The sequence below is a fragment of the Vanellus vanellus genome (genome assembly GCF_965231255.1).
Source record: "Vanellus vanellus genome assembly, chromosome: 14".
Classification (NCBI taxonomy): domain Eukaryota; kingdom Metazoa; phylum Chordata; class Aves; order Charadriiformes; family Charadriidae; genus Vanellus; species Vanellus vanellus.
The window spans coordinates 13,000,741-13,012,253 of NC_138919.1; the positions used below are offsets into that span (position 1 = coordinate 13,000,741).

Consider the following 11,513-nt stretch of genomic DNA (forward strand, 5'->3'; position numbering starts at 1 on the left):
TGGGAGAGCTCTCAGCCTCAGTTTCCCCAGGACACAGCCCTGGGGAAGGATCTGGCTGGTTCACCCATCTCTTTCATTAGCACAGGCTTCACCTTCTGAAAAGGCTGTGTGGACGATGCTGCGGAGACACGGGGTCCCAGTGGCCGCTGTGGCTCCTTACACTGGCTGAAAATCTGTGCCCCAAAGGTGTACACATCCCTTGAGTCTATCTGGAGCCTTTCCTGACACCTCGCTTCTCTGATCTCAGTGGATCATAAGGAAGGTGCTTTCAAAACAACACGTCACCTCTTCTCCGCGCAGTGACACGGCACGTCCTCGGCTCCCTGCCACCCCACGGTGCTGCAGTGAGAGCCCCTTCCTCCCCCTGCCCGGGCGCCTGCCACGAATCATCAATCCCCGGGGCTGGAGCGGGGAGCTGAGCCTGCCCGAGATGAAAGCCTGACCTAATTCAAACCGGCAGCATCCAGCGGGCAGGAGCACCACCAACGCTGGCCCCATGCAAGGGGTTTCCATGCTGGGCGCAGCCTTGGGATGAGCTACTGGCTGATGGACATGTCCGACGGCATTAGGGAGCAGGGACTCATCCAAGAGCTTTGCTGCGGGCTGCAGGGATCCGGCAGCAGCTCCGGTCCGAAGGGCTCTGGCATTTTCGCTCTTGCATCAAGGAAGGTGCAATTTCCATGAGAGCCCACTGTATGAGGACTTACCCAGGGGTCCTCAGATAAAACTAGGGAAGAAGAGACTTGTGGTGCGTGTTTGGTTGGAAGGAAAAGGAAGCCGCACGCAGCTCATCACCTGCCGGAGCCTGCCAAGGAGCCAGCTGCCTGCGGTTCACCTTCAAAGCCCTACCTTGCCGCATGCCGGGCTGATGCCTCCTCCTTCTCTGGGAGCCCCATGCACCCCATGGAGGGACACAGCTCAGACCCTGCATCACCTCCCCGTGATGGCCTCCGTGGGGAGGGTCCCCACGGGTGACTCCTGGCTCTGTGCTCCGGGGGTGGCGGGCTGGGTGCCCCGTACCCCATCCACTGACACCCCGGTGTGTGCGCGGCAAGGGAGTCCCCAGATCGTCCCAAGAACTGCCCAACCTCCATCACCCAGCGGTGCTGGGGGGGCTGGGGCTGTCCCGGCCCCCTCCCCGCCGGTTCCCCGCTCCCGCAGCACCGGTACCTGGGACAGACGGGAGGTCCCGGTGCCGCCGGGGAAAGGTCGGTCCTGGTTCTGGAGAAGGACGAGCAGTCCCGGTACCGCCGGGGAGACGGACTGGTCCCAGTGCCGGGGGATAACTGGTGTCGGTACCGGGGGAAGGAGGAGAGGAGGGTCAGTCCCGGTGCCGGGGGAGGAGCGGACCCTGTGCCGGGGAAGAAGCGCCGGTGCCGGTGCTGAAGGAGGCCGACCGGTCCCGGTGCCGGGATCCAAGGACTGATGCCAGTGCCGGGAGAGGAGGGTCGCTCCCCGTGCCGGTGCCGGGGGAGCAGAGCCGGTGCCGGTGCTGGAGGCGGAAGGTCTGTCCTGGTCCCGGTGTCGGGTGTGAATGACCGGTTGCCGGGCTGGAGCTCGCTCCGCTCCACCCGCCGATGCCGGAGCATCCGCAGGACCGGGCCGGGTCCCCGCTCCGCCCTGCGCAGCTCCGCACCGCCCCGCGCCCCCCCGCGCATCCCCGCAGGGCTCTGTGCCCCCCCCCCCCGCCCTCTCCTTGCCCCGCAGGCCGCCGCCGCGGGGCCGGGACCGGGGTTTCCCACAGTGTGTGTGTGTGTGGGGGCGGAGCAGCCCCTCTTTCCCCCGCGGGTACCGGGACCCCCCCGGTACCGCCGGCCCCGCAGCGCCCCCTGCCGGCCGATGGGCGGGGCTGCGGCGCCGGGGGGCGGGGCCGCGGAGGAGGAGGCGTGGCCGAGGCGGATGGGGGCGGGGCCAGGGCGGGGCCGCGGCGAGCGGAACCGGGCCGGGGCGGCGGGCGCAGCCATGTCTTTCTGCTCCTTCTTCGGGGGCGAAGTGTTCAAGGACCACTTCCAGCCCGGTGAGCGGGGCCGGGGGCGCTGGTGGGGGGCTCCCCGTGGCGTCGGGGGGGGGATTCCTTCCCCCCCTGCCCCCTCTCGTGGGGTGGGCAGGGGGTGTCCTCCGCAGTGGCTGCGGTCCCCGGGGGGGGGGTGGTGGTGGGTATACTCCGCAGGGGCATCCTCCACCCGTGGGGACCGGGCTGGGGGTTCCCACTCTGGGGTCCTTGTCCCCATGGGGCCGGGGGGGGGTGGGTGATGGGGGAGATTCTGCCTCAAAGGTGGGGCTGGGGGTCCCTGTAAGGGCTGGTTTGGGGGGGAGCCATCCTGTAGAGGAGCCTCTATAGGGGATGGGGGTCCCGCCACATGTCCCGAAAGCTCCCGCTTGTCTGCCTGGCCCTGGGGGTCCAGCAGCAGCAGCTGCAGGCAGTGGCCCATGTGGGCAAAGTCCAGCGTGTGCGGGTGTCCCGTGTCACCCCGCTGACATGTCCCCACCACTGCCCCCACCAAGTCACTGGCAATCACTGCTGGGAGCCGGCTGGAGAGCGGGGCCAGGGGGCTGCCCCCCAGCACTGACCTCTCTCCTGCCACCCTCCCCAGGCATCTACGTCTGTGCCAAGTGCGGCCATGAGCTGTTCTCCAGCCGTGCAAAGTACGAGCACTCGTCCCCGTGGCCAGCCTTCACCGAGACCGTCCACGAGGACAGCGTGTCCAAGCACAAGGAGCAACCTGGAGCTTTAAAGGTGCCAATTTCGAAAACGTTGGGAAGCAGCAAAAAAAAAATCCCACTTTTTTTACGTTTTTTTTTTTTTTTTATGAGCCTGTCTGCTGAGAAAGGCCGCTTGCTGTCAAACCCTCTCCTTGCATTTCCAGGTGTCTTGTGGCAAGTGTGGCAACGGGCTCGGCCATGAGTTCCTCAATGATGGGCCGAAGAGGGGGCAGTCCCGCTTCTGAATATTCAGCAGCTCGCTGAAGTTCATCCCGAAAGGTAAAGGCTGCAGCTTGGCAGCTGTTTCAGCCCACGTAGTTATTTTGGGGGAAGCTGCTGATAGGCCACGCTGAGTGCGATGCGCTGCTTTCGGCGGGGTGTCGCTGGCCGTTCAGATAAGCCACGGAGCCGCTTGCATCCTAAAGAAATCTCACGTGCATCAGTCTGCTCAGCTGGTGGCTCGGCGGGGGCTCCCTGACCTCCCACCATGAAATGCGGACTGTGCTGGAGCTCCTGGATGCGGCCGCAGGTCTCCGTGTGTCCGAGGGGCGGCTGAGCGTTGGGGGTTTCCTGCTGGTGGTGCAAAGGAAGGATGGGGAGCTCCTCTGGTGGCAAAAACGGGGCTGGGAGGGTTCGCTGGTTCACTCCTCGGGGAAGTGAGGTGGGAGCTCCGAATACCGCAGCTTCCTTACGGATAGGGAGTGGGTCTGTGGGGAAGGGCAGGGCTTCTTGCCGATGTGGTTACCGTGCTGTTTGCTTCCCCCGAGTCCGAAAAAGCCTTCGGGAGGCCAAGTTCAGGGCAGCACCCTGGCCACGACTTGTCGTCCTGCTTGTCAGACTGTGACGGTTGTGAGGTGTTAACTGCACATAGCAAAATAACGCTGTAAAAGGGGACGGGGGTTCTGGAGCCAGAAACACAAGCCTTGATTTTTTCCTCCCCCTTTTTCAGGCAAAGCAGACAAGGACCTGAAGGAGAAATAAGCGAGCTGCTCTACTTGGCCACTGCTCTTGGGCTGATCCTGCGTTCACACCTTGGGGTGCACCGTCCAGTCAAGGGGCCATCGGGAGCAAGAGAAACCCTGAAGAAACTCCTGGTTTCCCTGGGCTGGTTCCCTCTCAGGGCTTCTCCGATTCGGGATGCTGGGAGGAGCACGGGGGAGGCGAGGGGAAAAGGGGGTTGCTGAAGCTCTGCACTTGCTGGGCGGCGGGTTGTGTGACCTGTGCCTGGGGGTGTTTCACACCAATTGGGGTGATGCAAAGGCTACAGCTCTTCACTTTACCCACCCTTTCCCCCTCCCCAACCGTCCGTTCTCCCCAGCATCCTCCCGGCAGCAGCTACTGCCGAGTCCTTTGGGCTTTGTCCATTAAAGCAGCGCACGTGGCTGAGGTCCTGCCTCTGCTGAGCTCTGGGGCGGTTTCGCCGTTGACTTCAGCCGAGGCAGGGCACTCTCCAGATCACAGCCGGGAGGGGCCCATCCTACCGTGGTACCGATGCAATCCAGAGTCGCTCCGCTGGCTTTTCCAGGGAGTAACGCTGGATTAGCTGAGGTCAGAGTCTGGGTTAATCTCTGGTGCTATTCTGGGCTGGGATCATGGTATGAATTGCCCTATATAAACCCTTCCAGGATGCTAGGGCAAGGATGATTTTATGCTCCCACTGGACAGCATCCGGGTGTTTTACCCCTCTACCCATATTGCACACAGTAGAGACAGTTCTAGATTTCCCGTCTCCTCTGGGCTTGATAGCGACTTGGCCTTACACCAGATTTATCACTGTGCTATAAACTCCGGGGGCACTAACGGTTCCTCCTTGCCATACGCTGGTGCAGGGGAGGGCAGCATCGGGCTCACGGGCCGCGCTTTGCACAACTCCGGCTTTAGGAATCACGTCTGCATTCCCTCTGCGCTCGGAAGGGCTGTGACACTGATTTCTCCTTAATTCAGCATCTGATTCGTGGCCTTCCCTCCCTGCCCAGAAACCAAATCCTCTTTGAAATCTATATGCAAGGATTTCTGAAGCTGGCAAAACCTTTCGCTTACCCGTGGGTCCGGTGGTACAACTCCAGTGCAATGTGCGGGTGTTTTGGTGAGGCTGCGCTGCCAGTGCTGGTACAGTGCAGCTGTGCTCAGGGCGCATATGAGGCTTTTCTCCGCATGTGTTTTGCCTCAATCCCACTGTTATGAGGGCACCGACAAAAAGTGCGATGTGCCAGCTCGTTACCTGGAGTTCCCTGCTGGTCTTGGACCTCTTTCAATACTGAAAATAAAGCACTGATTCACTGTGTTAGAGAAATAACCTCTTTTTTTTAAAAAAAAAGCACCATTGATGGTGCCTGGTGTACCTGCCTTGGGATTCCTTCTCTGCTTGGTTTTCCCAGTTTTGGGTGCAAGGATGGGGAGGCTGCACCAGTGGTGGGATGCGTGCGAGGCAAGTACAAATGCAAGTATGACTGCGGGGCACGTTTCTGTGTCTTTGAAGCCCTGGCCAGAAAGCTGAGGGCAGATTTCATCTGATGTCTTTGTCTCCATCCATGGACCCGAATCCGTAAGTGCGGACACACGGTGTCTTGCATCCAGCGGGGTCTCGCAACCCAAAGGGTTGGCCTGAGGTCGGTGCGTGTGGTTTTATCCTGTATCTGTTACCACTCTCCCAGGTTCTGCTGGGTGAAGGGGGGATGCTGATGCATTGGAGGCCTTTGGGCACTCCCAGGGTCAAAACTTTCATTGGGAAGGTTTCTTTTTCACTCCAGTTAGCATTTTTGCCCAACTGAAGGTGATTTTAGCTTGCTTCATGGTGTTCTTGGTACCTTCTGGGCTGGCAGGATTTTCTGGGCAGAGGGGATATGAGTTTTAGCACTGTCTCCCGATAGTTTCCCTTCACAAAGCTGTCTGCAAAACTGGAAGCTACAACCCGCTCTGCCTCGCAAAGGTCCTTTCACCCCATCAGAGTTGGATACCGGGTTCATGGAGGCTGGAGACTTGAGCTGGGCTTTGCCAGACTCCAGTTCCCTCCTCCAAGGGGGCAAAGTCTGCTTTGGAGAGCAGAAACCAGTGCCACATCTCCCTCCTGCCCTGCTGCTGGCTCGTGTCCCATGGCATTGCCCTCACTGCCTTCCCCATGCGTGGGTTGACCTCTGGCTCTGGTTACTAATCAGGTTTCAGCCTGAAGGTTCAAGCTGCTTTTCCACCCATTAATCCCCTGATCTGCTGCTTTGCCCCTGGTCCGGCGATGTCCACGGGCGCTCAGTAGGGCCAGAGCTGCCCATTTGCTTTCCAACCTGGAGGACCACAGGACCATCCATCCTTGGGACACCTCCTGCCCCGCTGCCCCTCGCCCGCGGCACTGCGGCAGGAGGGTGTTCTTTGGGGTGGTTTCCCCCGAGATGCTGCGGTGGGAGGAAACCTCCCTGGGTGTGCCAGCAGCGAGGGGACGGCAGTGATTCCCCCCCCCCCCCCCCCTTCCCCACTCGTGGGCTGCCCAGCACCGGGTGCCACGGGGGATCTCAGCCGCGCTTCCACGCTGCCTTGCAGTTCGTGGACGCGGGCACGGGAGGGTGCAAGTGCTTTTCCTAACCCTTCCCCAGGCGCTGCAGGGAGGGAGGGACGAGGTAGCGTGGGCACGGCAGCCTTGCAGCAACGAGAAGGGAAATTACCCGGTGCCATCCCCCACCCCCCCCCCCCCCCCCGGATGGTTTAAACAGGGATGCGACATTTTCCTGGAAATCCGGCTGGAGCCGCTGATGCCAGTAGGGATTTTGGCCGGGGTATTGTCAGCGATTGGTGCTGATGGTGCAGGATGTGACCCAGCAGGGCAGACCTCACAACTGCCCCTTCCCACCTCCCCCGAGCAGCCCCAGCCATCCCCGGGACCGCGGGGTCCCTCGTCCTTCCCCGCAGCGCTGCGGGTGCTCCGTGCGGGAGGAATCCTGCTCTGCCCTTCCCTCGCTCCGTGGCACCGGGCATCCCCCTCGCCTCTGCTGGGCTGCGGCCAGTCCTTCCCCTCTGCCATTCATCCTTATTTTATTATTACCCTAATGACAATTCTGGCTTAATAAGAGGATTTTGCTTAGTTGGGCAAAAGCGGCCCCACATCAGCGATGCGGGTTTAATGACAGAAATTGAATTACGTTACCAGGCCAACACAAACTTCCCTGGTTGTTTAAAAAATCATTCATTTCCTCCGCCGTAGCCTCCAGCTGACCTCCCTTTTTAATTTTTTAATTTTTTAATTTTTTTATTTGCATGCCATGAAGAGGACCTGCCTCTTTGACCCTCCTTGGGATGGCAGCGGTGGACGGCCAAGCAGCCAGAGCGCAGCGAGATTTAGATTAATTCTCCTAATAAAGACGACAAGCCCTATAGAAATTACGTTATGCAAGGAAAAAGAAAATGACCTGGAGGCATTAGGAAGCTCTAATTACCATTATTCCTTGGAGCCAGCACTGTGGTAGGAGCAAGCTGGCTGGTCAAGCAGTCCTCTGCCTGCACCCGGCTGCTTTTACCTCAAATTTTCACTTTAATTTCAAATGGGCTGCCCGGCCTAGCAGGGATGGTTCCTTCTTTTCCGTTTGTGTCATTTTATTTAATTTTACCTTTCGATCAACAGTTTTTCTCACTCCAACTGAGCCCGTGGGCTCCCCCATGCTGGCAGCTCTGTGGGCAGGATGGCACGCTGCAGGCAGGAGGGTCCGTCTGGCTGTATACGTGCACCGAGATCCCAAAGCAGCGCTTTTGGGGTTTTGCACATCGGGGCATCTCTTGGGGCAGGGAGCATGGCCTGGTTTGGGTACCCTTGCACAGTCCGGTCCCAGCAAATGAGCACCTTCAGCCCCAGCCATGACCACAAGCCGCACCAGTGATGGTCTCTGGAGCATCAGTTTGCTTAAAAGGGATTTAATTCCTTTTGGGGCTGTGAAAAATGCAACGAGGGCCGGAGTCGGTTTTGTGTCAATTACAGAAAATAAAGTCATGTAATTAAAAAACCACTACATGCCCCTGATTTCCCCAAGACGTGCGGGGCTGGCAGGAGGTGAGGTGCCTCTCCATCGCTCCGGCTCGCCACTCCGTCCTGGGGAGCTCACCTGTCCCTCGGCACATCCAGCAACAGCTGGAGAAAATTAAAGGCTTATTCCACTTCATTCACCGATAATAACTTCATCTCTCCCTGTTCCGGGCTGCCTCCCACCCCGAGATGCCGCTCTCCGGGCAATCGCTGACCTTGTTCCTGAGGTTTGTTTAATCCAACTGAACCTCTCAGAGCCATGAGGTGGGGAAATTTGTTTTTGGTTTGCGGTGTGCGTTAATTAGGGAGATAATGACTGGAAACATTCAGAGCGAGTCTGAGCAGGCCGGAAAAATGTTTAGCCCAAGGAAAATTTAAATCTTTCTTTTTTTTTTTTTCCTTCCCCGGCTGTTGAGATCCGACTTTTTAAGGCAATTAGTGAGGGTTTATTTGTTAATCAGTCATACTTATACGCTTGCTTTGGGGTCTTATCTCACGCTCCCAAGTGCACATCGCTTCTAATCATGATCTTAATTTTTGATGTGGGAGATACCTGTCCCGGGTCGGCTGTGCATGCCGCCGTGCAGGCACGCTCCTGCGCTCGGCAGCGGCCGACGGCTGCGCCGGGACACAGCGTGGGCTGACGGTGCTGCTGCCCTTCCCGTGCCCAAAGAACCAAATCCCCCGTGGGCTCTATCCTCAGCCCAAGTGCATCCCAAGTTTTCGGGGGTGGCGTCCCTGCACTTCTCTCCCAGAGTCTGCCCAGGGTGGGACTAATCATCCCCATCCCACACCGTGGGTGCCTCCAGAGCTGGTGCCAGCCTCCGGAACAGCGGTGCCGGCGTGGGGGTGCTCACAGCACTCCTTACCTCCCCGTGCCCCAGCAAGGAGCTGGATAAACTGGAAGAGGGTAGATTTAGATTAAATATTAGGAAGAAATTTTTCACTTTAAGGGTGGTAGGGCCCTGGAACAGGTTGCCCAGGGGAGTTGTTGAAGCCCCATCCCTGGAGGTGTTCAAGGCCAGGGTGGATGGGGCTTTGAGCAACCTGGTCTGGTGGGAGGTGTCCCTGCCCATGGCAGAGGGTTGGAACTCGATGATTTTCAAGGTCCCTTCCCACCTAAACCATTCTATGATTCTATGAACTGTCCCAAAACACATTGCCCCTGTGGTCCCCGGGAAAGGCCCCACTGGGGAGAGCTGCTCCGGGCTTCAGTCCAGCCCTGAGAGCATCGGTCCAGCCCTGCACGAGCACTGGTCCAGCACCACAGCTGCTCCAGTGGCTGCCCTGATGGGCCACAACCCGAAAACCCACTGGTGGCAGGTGATGCCCGGCCGGGGCTCTCCCGTCTGCTGAGCCTCGTGGCGCATGCTTTTAAGCGATACACTTTACTGTCTACAATAATGATTTGTTGCTTGTAAAACCACCGTGATTAACTACAGTTTAGCCTCCTGGTTTCATGTCTTATCATGTTTCATCTCACACAAAAGACATTTACAGTCTATTTTCAACTTCAAAGCAAATGCTTCTTGCGTGAGCATTAAGGAAGGCAAATATTTAAGCAGAACCTGTATGGTATTAGCGTCTCTTGATGTTCCCTGCTGAGTGAGGATTGATGGCTGCCTCAAAAGGCAGGTTTTTCCTATTGTTTTATGCACCAGTGATTAATATTTCATGTTCCCACTGTTATATATTTGCTGGCTGGCACTGGCCTACCCTGACAGTGCTTTCTTCATGTCTTACATGTCCAGCTTTTATGCGCTTCAATATAGGAAGTGTGACTCTTGGCAGGGTCCTTTGGTCTTATTGAAGCCTCCTGCCCGAGTTTTTTGAATTAAGTTCGTCTCGATGGGGTTAAGGCTGATGCCATGTTCTCCTCCACCGCTATCTCGGTCCTGTCGCCTCACAGCGTGCAGCCCCAGTCTGGACCCCTTCCCTGCCCCAGCTTTTGGGTGGGCGGTGGGGGCTGTCCATCTCCCTACCTGGCTCTGCACCCGCCTGGATGGGGACATTGGGGACAGCACCGCAGGGACTGAATCCTGCAGGAGGAAGAGGATGAATTTGGATCCTGCCTTACATCAGCCCTACAGAGTTGGGGGTTATAGATCAGGGGGAGAACCCACTCCTGTGCCTGGTACCAACCCTCTGCTCAGTGCCTGCATGGCACCGGCATCTCCCCAAGCCCGTCTTGGCACTGCCATCACCATCTGGCATCACCCATGGTGATTTCGGAAACCCAGGGTTTCCGCTCCCCAGTGCCAGAGGAAGAAATGCCACATTTGTACTGGACGTTCCAGTGCTTCTGCACCACAAACCCCGACACCCCCCCCCCGAGTTTCCCGGCCAGCCTTGTCAGGGCAGGATGAAAATAGCCCAGGACCAAATTCCTCTGCTTTGAACACGATGACACACTGGCGTGCATTTGTCTGAATGCTAAACATATTAAGACCAGGAACTGTAAGGGACGGCTCTGCTTATCATCCAGCTCAGAGTTAATATAATTCAATTAGCATGAACAGTAAATATAGCTCGTTTTAATTTAGATGGAGGGGTTGCTGCGGCTCGATCCTTTAATTTCAGGAGTAGGGAAGCCGTGGGAGGACTGCCAAGAATTTCTGCAAAACCCACATTTTCTCCGGGGCTGCGGGCTCTCGCTCCGGCTGCTCCGCAGCGGCGGCACGGAGGCCACCTCCGAGGAGCCCGCACGCTTGGCCATGTGCTTGGCAAGTGGAACCCGGCGAGGGCCTTCCCGGAGGGACCGGGAGGAGATGATGGTTTTGAACTGCATAGTTATTAGACGCAAAATAAAGAGTGGAAAGCCACCGGGAAGGAATAAGCGGTGCAGTCTATTTAAAGAGGAAAAGATCAGCTTGGGAGAGACGCTGGAGACATGTGTCTTCAGGGCTGTGTTGCATTCTTCGGAGATTAATTTAAATGCGTGCATCTTTTCTGCATCACAGTCTATCTTTGTTCCCCTCTGACGTCTTGAGTCGGGGCTGGTATTTTATGGCCGTGGCTGTGCCTGCCAGCAGCACGACAGCTCTGATGGAAATTAACTTCTCTGCGTTTAAAAAAAAAAAAATCTCGCAGGCATAAAATTCAAAGTAAGAGATCAAACTAGTTAATCTCAGATTAATTTAAGCCGCTGGCTCTGGCAGGTGAAGCGTCAAGGCTCTGATGGGGATGCAATGCTCAGGAAACGCTCAGGGCAGGCGGGAGGTGCTGCCATGTCCCGTGTCCATCTGTGTGTCCGTCCAGGTGTGAGGGCATGGCACGGCGCAGCTCCCTGCCGGCTCTCCGGACGAGCTAACCCCGACTGCGGTGCTTTCCATTCACCCATCCCGGACAGTGGGACAGAAATTGGGTGGCCTTCTCTTCTCCTGGGAAGTCTGGCTTGAAGCGAGCAGGGTTTGTGGGTGCAGCGTGTGTGCAAGCGCGCGGGAGCATGCACGTGGGGTGAGGTCCGTCACGGGTCATGGGCTAATGAAGCTCATGAAATACATCCTTCTCTTCTGGCTGGGCCAAGGGGAGTGTTTTCTATCATCTCTCCTGACATTACCGCATAACTTAGATTGCACTTAATTAAAATAGCTCATTTAACTGATGGCTCCTAAGATGCAATACTGGAGATTGTCCGCTTTTCCTGTCCAGCCCACGCGCAGCAGAGGGATGGCAACAACCGGGCACGGCCGCTCCGGTGGGATGCGGGGGACACCGGCAGGGACCAGCTGCCTGTGCCGCTCGGGCTCAGATGGTCCTTGGTTGGAAACAGGCACCGAGGGATCGCTCAAAGAGGTTTTGAACCTCC

General features: G+C 57.7%; 1 protein-coding gene across 1 annotated transcript; it reads left to right on the forward strand.

Annotated features, from left to right (window-relative positions):
- The first annotated feature begins 1,923 nt into the window (after positions 1–1,923).
- On the forward strand, positions 1,924–4,988 carry MSRB1 (methionine sulfoxide reductase B1). The gene is made up of 4 exons (XM_082490627.1): positions 1,924–2,017; positions 2,595–2,737; positions 2,868–2,982; positions 3,653–4,988. Exons 1-4 carry the CDS (start codon positions 1,963–1,965, stop codon positions 3,682–3,684), a joined length of 345 nt encoding a protein of 114 aa, XP_082346753.1. The 5' UTR covers positions 1,924–1,962; the 3' UTR covers positions 3,685–4,988.
- The last annotated feature ends 6,525 nt before the right edge of the window (positions 4,989–11,513 follow it).